General features: G+C 41.1%; 1 protein-coding gene across 1 annotated transcript in view; it reads right to left on the bottom strand.

The window, feature by feature from the left end:
* THSD7B (thrombospondin type 1 domain containing 7B) overlaps window positions 1-19,509 on the bottom strand; it is a 326,451-nt gene that overhangs the window by 71,505 nt on the left and 235,437 nt on the right. The window contains exon 16 of the mRNA XM_069021259.1: window positions 5,573-5,751. Within this exon, the coding sequence (XP_068877360.1) occupies window positions 5,573-5,751 (179 nt within the window). The remainder of the gene's footprint in view (window positions 1-5,572; window positions 5,752-19,509) is intronic.

The raw sequence follows: 19,509 nt of genomic DNA, 5'->3' as shown, positions 1-19,509 counted from the left end.
AGCTCCTGCTTTGGTATATATTTCATTTAAAACTTGGTAGGGGCTGTAGTAGGCAGCAAAAATGTAGTTTAATCAATTAGCACAAGGCTTCTAATTTTTGTGGATTTGAAAGTAATGCCAGGAAGGAGATTGATGTTGTAACATATTTAAGTTCACAAAGTGCAAATGTTCTCTCAAAATTACAGAAACCAGCATTACACCATGCATCAAGTTGCATTTTTATTAAAGAGAAGTTTAAAGAAGCTATCTCAAAAAAAAAAATCCAAGTGGAAAATACTTTTGAGGAAGTTGTTAAACGGCTCCATTCCTGGAGCTAATGCTTTTTATGAGTGGCAATCGTGAAAATATGTTTATATGACTCTTTACTCAACAGAAAACCTGCAGGAGGAATGAAAATCAAGTGTAGATAGCTATTGAAGCTGAATATAAAATTAATACATGCTGGGAATTAGAGTAGACACTACAGGGTTATTATCCTGGAGGAGAACATGGGAACTGGCTCGATTTCCCTTTGGAAGTGAAGCAACACCCACCCACGTGGGGGACTCACTTCAGGCAGGTGAGATACTGCTCAGGCTGCACAGATTTGGCTGCTGCTTCTGCTCATTTAACAAACTAAATTGCAGTTTAGTACCAAAACTTCCAGTCACAGCAAGAAAAGTGTAAAGGGAAACAGGAGGTTCCTGCTATTTTTTGACACTGAAAACTCTCCCACATTAGTGCAGCAGGCAAAAAACTTGTCATTTTTATGATACTGTAAAACTGCACTAGAATCAGAGGACAGACGTGTTTTATGCTGTAATTCCTTCCTTTAAGGCAGAGTGGGAGGAAATCAGACCTTCTGAAGGTAAAACTGAGATTAAGGATAGGGTTTTTGTCTTCCAGAAGTTGTTGCACTTGAAGCAAATGAGTGCTGATAGACAGGGCCAGAGAAAAATGTAAGACAGATGATTCCCTGCATGGCACAGGAAGGGATCTGACACAGCTGAAGGACTGATACAGGACTGGGCTCAGGAATGAGCTACTGGCACCTGAAATCCATGAGAGGAAGAGATTCTGAGTGCCTCAAAAAGTTCCATGACTTTTCTAAAAATTAGAAATCTGTATTATAAAAGAAATTATTTGAGCAGGAGCTATTTACAGTTAGTACATTAATAATGATACTCTTGAAGACCAATTTCTAATGCTGGAAGGAGAGGGTTATAAATGCAATTCACCAGCCAGGGACTGGATGGAAGCTAATTCAGTGACAGCCATGAGAGATGCTGGGTTCAAACTTAATTTTTAACACAACAGCCTCAAAGTTTTGAAAATTATGAAAAGAACTGCTTTCTCTGAAGTGCAAGTAGGGTTAAAGCAGACACTTTCTACGAAAAGTTCCAGAAATTCACACATCTTCACACCTGCTTCTGAGAGATCTGGTCTGCAAGTGTACCAGCAGCATCCTTTCCCCTTTCCTTAAACCCCTGTATGCAATTTCAGGAGAAGTACTTGCAATTCTAATGTGCAAAGTGTCTGTATTTCTCATATTCTACAGTGAACACCAGAAAATGTCATTAAGAATAAAATATTCATTTTAATGAAAGCAGTAAGTTTACATTCAAAATACACTACATTTTTCTCCTGCTATGCCTGCCATTACAAATAGTCCCAATCCTTTAAAAACATTTGCTTAAATATATACAGCATATACAGAGGGGATAAACTACTTGCTATGATATTTGTCCTTTTGCAGTATTGGCTAAGAGAGAGAGGGGGAGGAAGGAGAAGGAGGGAAAATCTTGACAAGAATATGTATGAGAGCAATCAATAAAAAAATAATCCTTGGAATTCATGAGTCTTGAAAATAAGATACATTTTCTCACAGTAATCCTAAAAACCTATAAAAGAATATTCAAGCAATAAACCCCCCTTAACTCATATTTAACCTTTCATCATGTAGAACTACATATTAAATAGCTTAGCAACTGCATGCTGTGTAAGTGCATTCCAAGAAGAGCAGGGATGGAAAAATGTAAATGCTACACCTCTTTTAACATGCACGGCACAGCCAGGAACATCTGCCAGCTGACCCCCTAATCCAATCGGCTGTTCAGAAGCAATCACATCCCCAGATAAGAGCTGCACAGCCCCTACATGCAAAGCCCATTTTCTTTAAGAGATGGAGCAAAATGTAGTTAGCCAGCTCTTCAACCATTTTCCAACAGAGGTACAAGGAGAAAGTAATTCTGCATATTACATGGAGCTGCATTAAAATACTGTCATCTCTTCCCCCCAGGATTGTAATTTATCCTTTAATTTCACAGGGCAGCAACACAGACAGGGTTTAAGGCTGAAGGGACTATATCAAATCACGTGATTTTATCAGAATACCAAGAGCATTCAGCCCATGCAAATGTTTGGCACCTCTGTTAGAAAACAGCCTGGAATAAAATCTTGAAGGTCTCAACCTCGTCCATCGCCTACGATGAGAAGAATAAATACAAAAAACCTGAATTAATTCTCCTAACTCTGAGTTTACTTCTCATATCTCTTGCAAAAAGAGCGGGCTGCTTGAGAGGCTCTACAGGCAGATGAAGATATCCAAAAGAATGGCTTCAAGATACTCCAGAAGAGCCAAGCTCTCTGTGGAATAAGGAGCATAAACGCCATGGAATATCATGCAGCAATGGGATATGTAATTTTTTCTGTATAAAATCAAATTTTTGCTAAAATATTCTATCTTAAATACACAAGCAAGCTGCTTTACACTGACTGGACAAACTCTTGGGGGACACTCTTACAAAACAGTTTGTGTGACTCAAATAACTACTTATATTCATAAAATAAATTGTTTTGATTGTGCAAATTGTCCCTCTGTCCAAAGCAGTAGCTTTACTAAATATGTGCATTGGCAGAGCTCCAGACATGGTGGGAAATGGAAAGAAAGAAAGAATTGCTAGAATAGTGTTTCAAGTAACACTGAAGTTAGATTTATGTCAAATATCTGAAAAGCACTGAAGAAAAGGATATACAGAGGTCTGCCAAAAAGCCTGGACAACACCCTGCACAAAAAGAGGGTGAAAAGATTATCTGGCTTAAGAAAAAGACACAGTCTGAGGGATTTAATTGTAAGACACTGGAAAAATGGAGAGTTCTCCAAAGTAATTGATTAAGCAATAGCAAGACCCAACTTCAGAAGCAATAAACAAAACCAAAATAACTAAAGATACTGGAGAAAATAAAATAGAAATCATAAGTGAAATCTACTGGCACCTGGAGGAATTATTTGTTCTAAGTTATCTAAAATCTTATCAAATGCATAAAACACAATATAACACAGTAGCCAGTGAAAAGTAAAACTCAGCACCATGGTGATTTAGCTTTCCCATATTTCATACCAAACAAAAGCCAGTATTTACTGCAGCTATTTAATCCAGATTATACAAAATAATTAGGATGTCATATTTTTATATATCATGAATCTGTAGAGCTTTGCTCTAGGATTTAAAACCTGCCCAGACCAGAGGGAACAGCAGCAGACAATCTGCCTGGCAGTGGATTAACGATTTGTGTCCAGCTCAGCTAAGCAGCAGTGCCATCAGCTAATTTACCATCTGGGTAGGCAACTTGTGCATCCTGCAACGTGCCCAGGGACCTCAGTGTGTTAGACCTGGGCTGGAAGTCCAAGGCCAGCGGGTGCAGAGCAAAACTCCTTCTGAAGCTCACAAGAACTGAGAATCATTCGGGGAGGCAATGAACAGAATCATGGGCACAATGTGTGTATTTGTGTGCATGTCTAAGTGTTAATACATGTACATAAACACACTTTCCTTATTAGCACAACAATTTCTTCTTACCCCAAAAGCTCTGAAATGCACAGAATTGGACTCAATCCTTTAAATCTGAATTGGAAGAAGATAATCCATTTGTGTGCTAAAGCAGTTAGAAATAGCTTCTGTTTTATCCTAAAAAAACCCTCAAAAATTCACAGGCAAAGAAACAAAAGCTCAAAAAAAGCAAGCAAACAAAAAAACACCTTGAAAAAACATGAAGTCACAAACCTAAAGAAACAGACCTTAACACAATTCTACATTATTTCTACTAGAGCCTGCAACAGAAAGCCTCTAATGAATTCAGTGGGTTTTAGATCACGACGTATGCTCCTGGTAAAGAGGCAAAAAGCACCAACCACGTTTATATCAATACCAGCCATGGCACCTTGCAAGCACTGCACACCAATAAACTGTACAAAGACATAACTTCCAAGTTTGAACAATTTCTTTCCTTTAATATCCTCTGAAAGGCTTTTGAAACTGGCAACTCTAATGTGTGTGGGAATAGGCAACACATGATAGCAGTAAGTTTGCTATTAATGGAAGGAGTCTGCTGTGTCTGTGGGTAACAAACCCCAGTATTTTTTCATTACAAAGGAGCTTATTGTTACCTTATCACTTACTGTGGGATTTCACTTTGCCTCTCTGGTGATCTGTCTGATCTATTAAGAAAAGCACTGAGCTATGGACAACATACACTTTATAGCAGTTTTATATTTCTGTAGTCCCTGCTGCTTCTGTTAGCCTACTTCCAATGAATTTCAAATAGAAATAAGGAAAAAGAAGAAGGAAAAAAAAATTTCCAAGGAGTATTTACCACGTTTCTCACAGGAAAATAAAATTAACTGTGAGGAAAATGAGGCAAGTTCATAATCAGGAGTTGGAAGTGGTGCTGCATTCCAGGACATGACTGCTGCAGGAATAGTTGTGCAGAAAAACAACTGAATCCATCAACTGTAGCATCTACCAAATAAATCTCTGTATGATACCACTGAAATACTTCTACATGTCACATATTTTATACATATACATATTCATATTCATATTATTCACAACATACATATGAAGTTCCTTCAGCATGACTGTTTCTGTCCTATTAATTAATTTTCATGGCTGAATCTGAAATATAAGGCAGGCAAAACTAAACAGTACTTCATCAGTGTTAATTAGTGCTGAGAATTAATCAGCAAACGTAGGAAATCACTATGCACTTTGCAGAAATGCATACAGCATTAAGTAGCATTTAAATAGATGCTGATCTTCCTTTAAGAGTAGCAATTTAAAGATTATTTTCCTCTGATGGGATACTTCAATATTGAATATACAGAGATTAATGTTCAAGGGAACCTGTGCTGTGTTGAAGGGAAATGTTGCTAAAAATAGCAATTTTTACTTAACAAATGTTTCTACAGCAACCGTAGTCTCAGAAAGAATTAAAAAGTTTTAAAATACCCACGACATCTACGCTCTCTGATGTCTACACACTGTCCAAGTGGGATTATCAATCCAGGGCTTCCTGTGTTCTGGGAGATAACAATTTCCTCATACAATAGGGTGTTTTAGGTCAAATTCTGCTGATACATGAGCATCTCTCCCTCAGCCCTCAGGAAGGTCGAGGATTGCCTACAAAATGTGACCCAAGGTGTGGTCCCAGAGATAACTCCTATCTTTAACTTCTTCACCAGCACAGGAGCTTTGGATCCCGACTCAAAACACAGCACAGAGAGATTTCTGTGGGCTATCGGAACGTCGCTCACCTGATTCTTGAGATCCAGCTTGGGGCAGGGACGACCTCCATTGTAGGGCTTCTCCTTCAGCCACTTGGATCTGACTCTCACCCCCGGTCCACAGGAGGAGCTGCAAGGAGACCAACTGGACCAATCGCTTAATTTGCAATCAAACGGGCAAGGGACCGTGCAAGGCTCTTCAATGTAACCTAAACCAAAAATTTAAGAAAGGTTTTTTAATCACCGCAACCGACGAACTCCGATCCTCTGATGTAACCTGTGCAACCAACACAAAACGAGAACTTCTCAAGGAGAAGGCATCTGGCAGACTGACAACACCATCCAACGCGAGGTTATGGCACTATTTGTGAAGAACAGCAGTGACTAAAATTAATTTCTACGTGGTTTAGTCCAATGAAGGCAGTGATAAAAGGGAATGATGTAGAGGACACATGCTGGCAAAAGTACCTGTTGTGAAGCTGCTGGTCACCAATATGTGGCAATTACCTTCCCTATTAGACTGTGGCCATGATAAATTCTGGAGAATTAAATGTACAGCCCAGTTCTGTACTCCTTCTGCATTATACTGGCCATCTCCAGAGCTGGCACAGGCAGGAGACAGACACAAGTTCTCTTCCCAGCAGAGAGAACCAGAGGATGGTGGAGGCGACAGAGCTCTTCTGGCAGCTCCCACCAGATGTGTGAGGGACCTGCCCGCCAGCTGTGGGATTCATTCTTGGGACAAGCAGGTGAAACCTGCTTCCCACATCTTACATGTTTTCTTTATACCTCTTTTCAAATGCTTTGCTTATTCTGGGTTTCAAAAATGGCATTTTAAAGCTTTGCTTTCACCTTAAGCTGCTTTGACATGAAAGTCCTCACAAGATCATCATTGCTTAAAATCACACCACCAGACATCTGCAGGACCAGCACCTTGTGAATTAAAACCCAACAGGTTCCTCCAAAAAGGCCCAACCTCACAGCTGTTTTAGGAGCTGGTATATGGGAAGAGACATTTTGAAGAGCCCAGCAGTGGCTGTGGAGCTCTTGGTGTGCAGAAGAGCAGTGGGAGGTAGCTGAACCCTGGGGGTCTCCAGGGAATTAGTGGCACCAGTCCTGGGTTGGCAGTGTGGAATAGTTCCTGCACCTCCCTGCTTACCATGCTGCGTTCATTCTTCCCCAGTTCCTATTATCTGCTTGTCATGTCTGTATGTATTACTTTAATTTAAACAAAAAAGAGATTTCATGTTATATCATGAAAGCCAGTGGCTGCTCAGATCAACCTTTATTAGAGGCAGCTTCATCCCTCTGACAGCTCTGGCAATGATGGTTATGGAAATAACTGAATTTCACCCCTACCACATTTCTGATGTTTCTCATTTTTATGCTCTTTATTTCTGTTTGGTTTTCATCACACGAACACTCCCTCTTGATTCCTCACCTACAGAATACCAAATTAACTCATTTCGTGACTCTTTCAGGAAGGGTTTCCCCCCTCTACCCAGGTGACAGTCACTGCAGCACAGAGGAGAAAAAAACACCTGAACAATAAAACTCAACCCAGAAGCAGCTGCTATCCAAAACCCCCATCCAACCATGAAACACCAAGGCAGAGATGTGGAGATTATTCTTGTTCAGAGCTGGATTCACTGGCTGAACCATGCCCAAGCCTGCTGCTCACTCCAAACCAGAACTGTGTTACAGCCTGGGCATCAACGCACAGCAGCAATTCGCTGCCTCCTTCCTGCTCTTCATGCTGAAGTCAGTATCAAGAAAGGTTTCAGGCTTATTTAGGCATCCATCCCCTGGAAAATATCTTCCTTCTAGAGGTACAAGAAATACTGATGTTGCTTTTGTAAACAGTGCCTTAAAAAACGGCAGCAGCAACAGCTCCTTCAGCTCAATGATGCTCTATTTCTCCTCTCTTGATTCCCTGTGATGGTGCTGTTCCCTGTTTCTTTACAGCGACCACCCCACAGCCTGACAGCTGCAATCACTTCCCCACGTAACTCATGCTGTAACTCTTCCCTAACGCTGCAGACCTGTGCCCACACAGTGTGCCCTGGTTTTCTTTGCTGTCTCTGATCTCTGTCTGTTGTGGTGCCTCTTCACTTGCAGCTCCAAAGCCACTGGAATTGGGTATCTTAATTATTTCTGACTGAATCCATTCCAGTGATACTGGAATGTTTGAGATATTTCAACTTGGTATGCTTTGTATGCTCACCTCAGTGAGACGACACCCATGCACACACACACAAATATTTCTAAAACAGACTTCACTTTTTTCCCCCACATAAAACTCCCAAATATGCCACTAATATTCTGTTCCATCTGCTTAGGTTGCCACTCAAAGCAATTCATAATACATTATGATAAGTAAAAGAAATTTTCTCATGATAGATTTATGAGAAGCATGTCTTAGGCAGTTCTCCAAAGAGTTCTGTTCCAACACCGTATGAAATATCATCTTTCCTTGGGCTGTGTGACAGCCTGGGTAATTAACTCTCAACAGAAACAAAGAAAGTGCCTTGTTTCAAAGTAGGATTAGTCAGAGGGGTTATCAACTTATCAGAGAAGGCAAAATGGGCTAAGTCTTTAGGCAGCTCAAGATCTACGTCTATAATAAAAAGAAATATAAAACAAAAGAAAAAAAGAAATAGAACACACACACACACAAAAAAGAAGATGAAGGAAAAGTTATAGTAAACAATCTTTCCTAGATACAGAAATAATCTGTCTAATATACAAAGAAGTTTTTTTACAATGAAGGTGGGGAGGCCCTGGCACAGGTTGCCCAGAGAAGCTGTGGCTGCCCCATCCCTGGAAGTGTCCGAGGCCAGGTTGGACAGGGCTTGGAGCAGCCTGGCCCAGCTCACTGCAGGGTGTTCACATGATGACCTTTAAAAGGTCCCTTCCAACACAAACTGTTCCACGAAGACTGAAGAAGCTGTTGTATCCCATCCCCAGGAAGTGCTGTGAGTTATCCCTCAGTGAACCATCCCAGTGCTAAGAGGTTGCTCTTTTCTTTTTGAATTTCCTCACCCGTATTTCTTAATTACATTAAATATAAACAAATATTGGCCAGCTACAAAGCACTACATTTCCATATAGTCCAGAGGAAGCTGATTCTCCACATTGAACAATGCTACAAAATCAAAATGAGAACACAACTTTCCTTCCAGCTCTTCTCACAGGCTGCCATTTCTCTTCTACCAATCACTTAAGGTTAATCCTATGGTGAGATACTCATGGAGCAAAGATTTTGTTCAAACAAAATTCTCCTCCAAAAATGTTCCTGTGATGCACCCTCTGCTCAGACAGAGAACGACTTTATGGCTATCTTTTTATGATAAGCAGTAAATAACATTGTGCTCAGCTCATCCATTCCTGTGAGACCAGGATATTTTATTTTTCTGTAGGACCCAAGCAATGACTTGCTATTGTCAGGGGACTAAAAAGACCCACAATAATCCTAGTTTTGGCTACAAGAAAACTTGTAGCTTTGGTGTGATGTACAATACAAAACAAACAAAAAACCCCAAGGGCAATATGCTATTAAAACAATCCATTAATAAAGAATTCTACATTCAGGCTACTATCAAGAGCAATATTCTTACTGTAACAGAATATTAATAAAGGAAATAACATTTTTGAGCTACTGTTGCTCAGCTTGGGAGACCAACTCAAGGCTGAGTTTACACAGATGGTTTTGTCAGTGTCATCGTTAAATTTCTCACATATCCATCACATCCCCCCTTTTTCTCCCCTCCGCAAAACCTGGTACCAAAGAATTGTTAAGTTTCCAAAACCTTCTACAGAAAAAGATGTTCTGTGCTCCCCAACCCTATTCAGCCTGCTTTCCATGTGTTCTTAGATTATTTCTTGAAGCTTCCTTTAACCTCATTTTTTTTATTATTACTATTATTATTCCTCAAAATCTCCAACACTGTTAAAATAAAGCTCATTTAATTCAGAGAGAGCAGATGAGAGCCTCTGTCCTACCTGAACCAACAGCAGGCTCCTGAACACCACAGAGCTGGAGCTGCACACACAGATGTCACAGGAGGTAGTGACAAGAACCGGGTTATTTAAGTGGGCACTTTGAAACATGCTACTGGGAATTGGCAGGAAAAATTGATCTGGATGAGCAAATAAGCCTTTTCTATGTATAAGTGCTATTGTTTTTCTACCGAGACACTGTCAACATAATGGGATGAACAGATGCATTTACCTAGGCTGCACAGCTCATTTTACTATGATTTATTCATTAAGAACAATGTGCTTGTTGCTGAACAAGGTACAAATGGAGTCCCTCTTCTAAAGTGTCTCTAACAAACGGAGCACCCACAGATCACACAGGAGGTCATGGGAAGGCTCAGACACACAGTGTAGTATCCATGGCTCACCTCAATTCTCCTGTGCAGCCCAGAGACAAAGCAACAGCAGGTGGATAAAGTGAGGACTGTGGTCTGCTGGGTGTCATGGAATCACAATGGCTTGACTGGGAAGCGACCTTAAAGCCCATCTCATTCCAACCCCCTGCCATGGGCAGGGTCATCTTCCACTATCCCAGGTTGCTCCAAGCCCTGTCCAGCCTGGCTCTGGACACTTCCAGAGATGGGGCAGCCACAGCTTCTCTGGGCAAACTGTGCCAGTATCAGAGAGGCACAAATACATGGTGCAAAAGCTATTATTGTCCCATTTTTGCTGTGCCACCCAGCAGAGCCAAGGCAAGAGGAGGCAGTTGGGTGATGGGCTGGGGGGTGTCAGTGATGCCACATGGGGTTGTGCTGGGAGAAGCAGGACATCTCTAGGTTTACAAACAAACATCAGACACGCTTCCACCTGATTGTTGCACTTCCAAAAGATAAATTTGCTGCGGGTGTGAGGTCTGCACACAGCGTTAAACAACAGTGCCAGCAGCATTCCAAGAGGCTGGCTTAAAAGTGATGCGAAAATAAACATTTCTCCAGCAGCTTTGGAAACAGATGCACCTCTAATTGAATTGGCTTTAAACTCATTTGTATCCTCTCTAACATATTTCATGGTTTCAATTAAGAAACTTGTAGCAGTTCTACCCTTGTTAGTAAACCTTGAGGTGCTTCATAAAACTCAAGGTCATTACTGTGAGAGGGACAGTTCTGTGCATCACCACAGCTGCCACCGGCAATAACACTGCTAATTTCCCTAGGAGTCTGTGGGACAGGAGAGATCACCCTGTAACAAACTAGGGAGCAGCAGAGTGGACAGTGACACAGGAGAAATGTTTCTAATTACACAGACCAAAGGTAGAGGGGGGAAAAAATGGATTCATTTTGCAATTAATGTTTACATTCGCTTGGTTACTGACTGTGAAATATCACAAAATAGCATCAGTAAATCCAAGCAGTGCTAAAAATCTAATAGCTAAAGACTTTATAAGGGACACCTGGTGGACCCCAGCATTTGGTGGGCCAAATTCTGCTCAGCTGAAGCTTTGGGATCTCCTGCAAGGCAAACCTCTTGCTTTACCTCAGGTTAACACTCAGCATGGAGCACAGACTGCAGCTCAGAGACTTAACTCCACCAGCTGACCATGTTCTACGGTGGAGGCTTTCCCAAAGTGCCAAGAGTAAGGCAGCCACTGGCCATGGGCCACGTGGCACAACCAAACGCTCCAGAAGCTTGTCAGCTGCAAGAGAAGCACCTCATCCCAAAAAATCCCCGTTCAAAATCTAAATCCTGCCTCAAGGGAGAAAATTATTAACTGAAGGGAACTAAGCATAGTAAGTCTGGGAGACTTATGTTGCTAAAAACTTGAGTTGCAGCCAGAAAGGATTTAATCTTGCCACAGAACAAATGTTTAATCTTCTTTTTTTATAGTACACAAGGATTTGAGAGATTTTATGCATTATTAGTTTGCTGAGAAATTTAGGAGATAATCTAATGAATACATTCAGTAAATGCACAGCCACTAGCAAAAATAACTTCCACATCAAATATTTTGCAAGGCTCAAATAATGGACCCTTAGTGAATTTATTCCCACTTGCTCAACAAAAGATGCACCCGCTCACGTTATCTTGTAGCAGACTGATTAGAGATTCTAAATAGACCAGGGAGGACTTGTAAAAAAGGCTGGTAAGTTTAACTCAACATTATTGTTATTGAAATTCATCCAAAGGTTGGTTTTATTGCTCAATTTCAGAGTCTCTTTAAATCCCGAGGAGGCAGTTGGGTTGATGCTGACTTTGCATTATGATTTCTAATTTCTTTTGATTTTGCATTACAGTTTTCTTCCTTAAAGAACTTGCAAGCATACGCTTGGTGTTAGATACAAGCCCTGGTGGTTGATATATTTAATCTTTTAACTCAATAAGGAAATCTCCATTAATTAGCACTTTCCTTGTAACAGATTGCAGAACAAGCTGAGAACTCTTCCGGAGAAGGAGCCTTGTCTGCTGCCTTCTGCGTGCAAATAAACAGAGCAAATAAATAGGACTTCACAGTGTACATTCATCTCACAGGGAACATGTGATGCAGGAGGGCAGAAATCCACTGCACAAATCTGTCCAGGCTCCAAAACCAACTGTGGGAATGATGCTCCCTTTTCCCAGGTGAAGGGCTGGTCTGGCTGCTTGGGAGCCCTGACATCTTAACAAAGTCCTTACTCAAATAAAAAACCATCCACTGGGATCAATAGCAGTTAGGGGAGCAGCTCAGCTGTGTTTTTCTGTATACTTTGCTTATCACTCTGCCACTGGGAAAATCATCTGCTTTCTTTGAACAAAACTGAGTAGTTTTTTTTTTCTTAGCAGAGATGGAATCCTCTATAGATCAGAAAAGAAACTCAGCCCATTGTACTTTATTATGGATTGTTTACCATATATATTTTTCAGGCTACTCAATTCATAGCACAAAAGCATGTTTTTAAAACAAACCCGAGACTGTTTATTTTTCATTATCATTATATTTTTTCCAAAAAACAAGACTCTTTTTAAAGCCTAAATACAAACTGCCCACCAAATTCCCTTTCCTCCTACACCCAGCTTCTCTCAGAGGCCTGATGGCACAGCAGCTCTGAAAATAGATGTGCACTGCAGAGTGCTCTGAAGATCGATACAGACTTGGGCAATTTGGACCAGGCAGGAAGCATCTTCCAGAGCCAAGGGTCCATCACTGGGAGAAAGCTGCTGCCAAATGTCAGTGAAAGTATCTACCCCCCTCAGTAAATCATATGTGTCCTGAAGGTCAATGGTTTCAGGCTCTGCTGGAGCACACTAAGAAACTCAATTTCAGAGTTTGGGGCACTCTGTGGAGAGCATCTTTCTGCCAGTTTCTGAAGGCTTGACATTGGGCACTGTCACCACAATATGCCACCTCATTTCTGCTGCCAAGCTGTGACCCCAAGACACAGGCAAGCCTCATTTAGACAACTTGTCTTGGACAACAACGTGATGGTTTTCATTTGACAGAATGGGACTCACTGATGAATCTCCCTGCATCCCGATAATTAGGATGTATTCTGCATTACAATATTGCTTTTATTTCAGACAAAATAAACCACCAGATGACTCTGCAGAACACAGGAACACTAATTAGATCAGTGTGCAATTAATATTATCAAGAGGGCTCACAGCATCGTGATTTTTTTTTTTTCTTTAAATGTGCATTCCTAGTTCTTTAATTTACAAACTCGAGGGGTTTTACCCAGTGTAAGGGCCTGTGTTCACAAGCAGGTCACACAGGCACTGGAAAGGCAGTGGAAGGTTGTGAGCCAGCAGTGACCTCCACAGCCCTCTCCCCAATGTCACAGGAGGTGAATGACACAGTGACCCCTCCCTGCCACAGGAGGCGAGTAACACAGTGACCCCCCCCCAAATCAATACACTTAAATCAATACTCTGCCTCAATTCCTTCTCCCATTGACACTAAATGAGAAGCCCAACTGCACACTTTAATTATACAGGTGCCGTTTTAAGGATGCCACTAACCATTACCACCACCAGGAAGATCCCTGAGTGCTTTCCCAAAATCCAGGTAGCTGCTGCCAGGTCCCATCTGCTTGCATAAGGAGTTTCACTCCACCTATTTGAGGTCACCTTGCTGCAGAAGCATCTGACCTTAAATAAAGCTGTACTATAAAAAACATCTGACGAAAACACGATTTTAAGAAAGGGAACAGTCCTGGTTTTGTACAGCTCAGGCACAGGGCGAGCAGCAACTCATTTAGATGATGGAAAACCTTGAGAGGGAAACAGGACGTTTCTGTGACACAAGCAGGCCCCAGCACAGAGTATTGATGTACTGAATTTCTGATAGACTTTTGTTTCCATTTTGCAGTGTGACTTTGAGCTCTCTGGTTGTGTAGTTCAATTTCCTGTGCTGGAGGACTTCAGTGAATTCAGAAGCAGAAGGCAACATAATCCTGTTAAACAACATTATTTTTAGTGGTCACTCCTCCCTGTTACCAAATACAAATGAGAGCCAAGATTTCACAGTGGGAATCTCTGTCTGTAGTGAGGGATATTAGAAGATTTGCAAACCAGGCTCTCAGTAATTTAATTTACACCATCCTCATTTGCAAACCTTGGAGGACAGAGATTAAAGTGTATTTCAGGCCCAGGAACAGACAAAGGTAGGATAAATTCTCAACTACTCATCAGTATCACTGGGATAATCCATAGAGTAGACTGAGCTGAAGTTTAAGTTTAATTAAGTTGCTTCTGAAAATCTTCAGAATACGGCAGACATTAACCCTTTAATGCTCACTGAACTCCACTACAACACCTACTATGTCTGGCTGCCACAGGGCTCCTCAACAGTGGTAAAGAATTGTCACTCTTCACTCAAAAATGATTTGTCACCCATTTATTTGCTTGAGAGTCCTGCTCATCAGAGCCATACGAAAGGCAAACAGATTAAAAAACGCTGCAAAAACCCCACGTAAGACATGACAGGAATCCTGTGAACTACCACCACATGTCACTTCCCAGTTCAGCCACACATCTCAGAGGGATCATGAAGCTCTCCATGAGCAGTAAAAGCACAGAGGTCTTAGGACTAGAATACTAATCCATGAACAGGATTAGGTTAAAAGGGTATTTCTTCATATTTCCAATACAGAATATTAAATGGAATGACTTGTAGGGAAAGAAAAATGTTAATTCTAAGTCTGTCTTTGTATGGTAACATTTTATTAGAGCCTTGCCTTGTAACAGGCTGTATTTGTGACAAATGTGTTATTAAGGCCGAAGAGACGGGCCACATTTCAAGGAAATTCTCTTCCCAAAGCCTGCTGCAGAAATCAGGGCAGGAGATCACCCAGTGCATTAACCTGCTATCACAGCTCTCCTAAAGCTCCCATAGACTATTTCTACACTGAGTCACAATTTCTACACTAAAAACATTCCCGAGTCCCATAGAAGAGCTTTAATCAATCTGTAAAAAACTAAAAAAAAAAACCCTAACTGAGCCTAATAACAGAAACAAAAGGGATGGACATGAGCAAGGGCGGGCAGAGGTGGTCCAGCAAGAGGCAGCTGACAGTGAATGTCAAACATGACAAAGTCTGTTTGAGGTCAGCAAAAAGCCATTCCTTCCTAAAGTCTGGTACTGCCACCACTTCAAAGGGGTCATTTTATGGAATGCAGCAAAAAGCATAAAAGAAATTTGGGCAAGAAGATAAGCAATAAAGATGTGTATTTAGAGCTAAGGAGTAACAACAGACATCACTCTGACTAAATGCAGCACTTACAGAGGATGCTGCTCCAAAAGCCAAGTCTCTAAATGTTTTTTCTTAAGAAGCATGCTTCCTTTCTGAAGGAAGATAAAGACCTAGGAGAATGTGCATTTCTGTGTACTAATGCCTCAGGGGAAGTCTTACCTTGCTTTAAATAAGCTTCTTTGATAGCTAGTTTGACCCATTCAGAAATAACTTTTTTGATGGCTGTTTATCTTTGATTCTGTTGCCAGGAAAACACAGAGAACTCAATGTCTGAACAGTTGTCCTGTGATCCAATTTCATTTGATAAGTCTTTTAACATCCATAAAGGAAGAACCGTGGCCAAATTTTCTTATGGTGAACAGATTTTGGAAAAAAAAAACCAGACAAACAAAGGGAAAGATAGGGAATAAATCAACATTCTTTGAGCACTGTTATGGGAGCAATATGTAAAAATCCTGTGGTCAAACAAGAAATGGAGGGCAGGTCCTTCCCAGGCTCTGTGTCTGTGTTACAGCTCCCCTGGCAGCCACAGCTGTAATAGAAGTGTCACCACACACCCAAGGAGACATAGGAATGTCGGAGAGAGTCCAGAGGAGAACCCAGCCAGGATTTCAGAGCTAAATTTAGAAGCTATTTAGCTGTGAGAGAGCAGAAAACAGTCAATGGCAGTGGCTTTGAAGAGTCCTGAAGTGGGGACTCGAGGGCAGGACAGTCAGTCCTGTGATCCAGCCTTAATTCCCATGCCAGGGGATGTGATAGGCAGAAAATAAGGTGAATTTTTAGCTGAAGCTTCTTCCTTGAGCAGTCTTTGAAAAGCTTTCTAGCAGTAATACAGCCATTATTAAAATCCAGCCATGTAATAAAAAGGCCACAGAGGGAGACTATGCTGGTTTTGGCTGGGGTAGAGTTAATTTTCCTCACAGCTTCTGGTATGGGGCTGTGTTTTGGATTTGTGCTGCAGTGTTGATAAAACAAGGATGTCTTTGTTATCTCTGGGAAGTGATTACAGAGAGCCTAGCTGGGTTCTGAAATTAACAGGTTGTACTGAAAAATGAAATTTCAATATAAAATGTCACTCAAACTAAGAATGAAATTAAACTTTGGAATATTTTCAAAAACACAGGGAAACGTCTGCTCAGAAAAGTTTCTGTTTCTGAAGATCTTCAAAATCAGGGATTTCTACAATTTCACTCTTCAAAATAAAATTTACTAGATGTGGAAAAATGTATACCACAGTAATTACTACAATTGATACACTTCCAAAAATAAACAGGCATCTAATCAATGTTGCATTTTCAACCTTTTCTTTTTTAAATTTTTCCCCCAAAATTGCCACCTTGTAGGAGCAGCAAGTTTGCTTTCAGGCCAGGATAGACATGACTCACATTCCTTTAATCTGTTGGGCTCTGCTTATGGCATTTTGAGCTATACAAATATAAATCTGAAGAATGTTTATTAAAACCTAGGGATTAAAAACTACCTGAAAACAGCTCATTTTCTCCTAAAATGGGGAATGTCAATCCCAGTATTTTCATTTTAGGATGGGTTTGTCCACCAGCAACTGGAGCACATCCAAGGAGACACTGCACTGTTGAAAGCAAGGAGGTATTTGAGCATTCCTGCTGTGCCCTTCATAAATTCAGAGATAATTAAAGCTTTTTAAGGTGAGTGCAGGTTGCAGCTAACCACTCTGTGATTTAAAACCAGGATCTATGTGTCTGTTGTGTCTTTTCCCTCCAGGTTCCTGTTGTTGTGAGCACAGCAGAATTTGAATAGGATAAGCACTTCATAAATTCCTGCTTTCCATAAATCGCCCATCGGATCAAAAGCAGAACTTCCATGCAAGAGCACAGAAATCTCCAGCCTTTGATTTGGAACAGATGAGGCACCCTATGTTCCTCTAAGATTAAAAAAACCCTGTTGGCATCGCACACAAGAAAGAGAAGCACAGGGATGACGGGAAATCATTCAAAACAAAGGAGATGGAAATTCAAAAATAGCATGAGCAGCTCAGATGACAGATTGAGAAGCGGATGAACTGCAATTAAAAGGACAGTTTCATGGCCAAAGAGGATGCTCCAGACACCAGTTGGAAAATGGAGACCCTCTGGACCAGCAGTGAGCTCAACACAATATAAGCAGTCTTCTGATGGGAAGTAAAATTAGGCAAACTACCAAATTTTGTAATGTAGTTAGAGATAGTTACCTCTATCCATGATTTCGTAAGTGCATTTCCAAATTAAAGGAAAAAAAAAATGGTGAACCAAATCTGGGAGAAAATCACCACCTCAACTGGAAAATGCAGATCACTCACTTCTCAAGCTTATTGAATGGGTGATCAAGGAAAAAGGTGACACTACCAAAATAAAGCAGTTTATCATAAAAGCCAGCCATGAAAAAAAAATGGAAGTGTACTTTTTTCCTGGAGAAAATATTAGTTATAGAAAGGAATAAAATTCAGAAAAGCCCGTGATTTGTATTTTTAAGCTTCTCATATCTAATGATCATGAGCAAAAACATAATTAATAGCAGTGAGGGTGGGTAAATCAGCCAGTTGTGACCAGTGTGCTGACTTCAGCTGACCCAAAGTGTTGACACCAGTCTTTCTCAGCTCTGGTGGATCATGCCAGAGGTCCCTCCCCACAGCCCAGGTCTCAGATCCTGACAGAAGAAGCTGTAGACCCCAGGGAAGTTGATAGAGAATTTCCAAAATCTGTCTTCACTGTTTCTGGACCTTGGGATACTCTGCATGTGGTAACTACATCGGTGGGGAGAAAATACTGATTTCCAGCAGATAATAGGCTCAGGACAGCTGGAGTCTGTACTGCTAGGAAACACAGATGAACAGACTGAATTGGGTTTTTGGTTAGGTTCCCCTCTCACCCTCCAAGTTGCAAATGCAGAATCACTCAGAAAAGTCAGCGTAAGAGCAGGGCCTCAGACCCTGAACCCTTCTGAGCAGTTTATTTCCACACCAGACTCAAACTCACAGTACATTCACTTGACAACTCTGACGCACTCACATAATAGGTCACATTGACCAAGTGAAATAAACCCTACTCAAGTCTAAGTTCACAAGGAAAATGAAAATCACTGCAGCAAGAAGGCAAAAGCCCAGAATTTGCCCTCCAGAAAAACTACAAACTGACCTATTCTGTTCTACACCCTTCTTATTGTCCTACACCATGTACTCAGGACAATATCAAATCTGGGACAAATTTACTCCTACTCTAGAGGCACAATTTACATCCTTACATCTCTCCTTCTACATTTTGTAGTTCTTCAAAAGGACCCACCAAAGAACTGAGGTCTAAGCCTTACAACTTCTCACTTCATTCTGGCTCAAGGGAAAGGAAGGAAAAGCACTGTCCTGCAGAAGGAAAAGAGCAGGCAACAAAGAGAAGTCCGAAGACCTGAAAGGAGTAAAAGAGGAATCTGCTTCTCCCCACCTCATAAAGCAAGAACAATGCCCAGATATCACAGTGATTGGCATTCAATATACAAGACAATGGATTAATTAGCCATAATCATGGCCAGCTAGGAAATGTTAAAAGGTCACTTGATACTAACTGTGAGCAAGACAAACTGAGCTGCTTAAAAAAAAACACTGTCATGAGTAATTTCTCAGGGCTTAGCAATTCTGCATGCTTCTGTAAATTGCTCTTCTCCATTATGGTTGAAAAGCATTCTGCTAATTATTAATTGGATAATGATTTGTTTCTATCACTAATTCAATAAGGTGTTCAGAAGTGCATTTTGAAAGTTCCCAGCTCCAGAGACCATAAATATCAGACTTGTCTTCATGTAACCTTGGAAGGCAGGCCCCAGGTGATGGAAGTGCAGCCTATGGAGCTTCTGCCCGTTTTTAGTCCCTTATGCCCAAAGTCACTGACCACCCCTCTGCCTCTGACGTGGGCCCTGTGCCAGGGCAGTGTCACAATCATTTCTGCTCACATAAAAAGCTCAAGACAAGAAAGCCAACAATAACCCCCTAGAGCTACCACTCCCTACTACCTCCCTAAGAGAAGCCAGACCATTAAAAATGCCACATAAATATCACTGACAGAAAACAGGCTGCAAGGTTATTTAGAAAAGCCCCACGCATAGACAGCCTCCCCTTTTTAACAGTGATAAAAAACCTGAGTTTCTCAAAAGAGCAAGTCACGCCACAGGCAAACCTACCTTCCAAAACCCAGCAGCTCCCTTTTTGCAGAAGAAAAGGTAATGTGGGGGAAAGGTATACTACTCCTCCTTCATGGGCCA

The sequence above is a fragment of the Aphelocoma coerulescens genome, chromosome 7 (genome assembly GCF_041296385.1).
Source record: "Aphelocoma coerulescens isolate FSJ_1873_10779 chromosome 7, UR_Acoe_1.0, whole genome shotgun sequence".
In the NCBI taxonomy this organism is placed as follows: Eukaryota; Metazoa; Chordata; class Aves; order Passeriformes; family Corvidae; genus Aphelocoma; species Aphelocoma coerulescens.
Note: the sequence above shows the minus strand (reverse complement) of the source record. Positions and strands in the feature narration are given on the sequence as shown.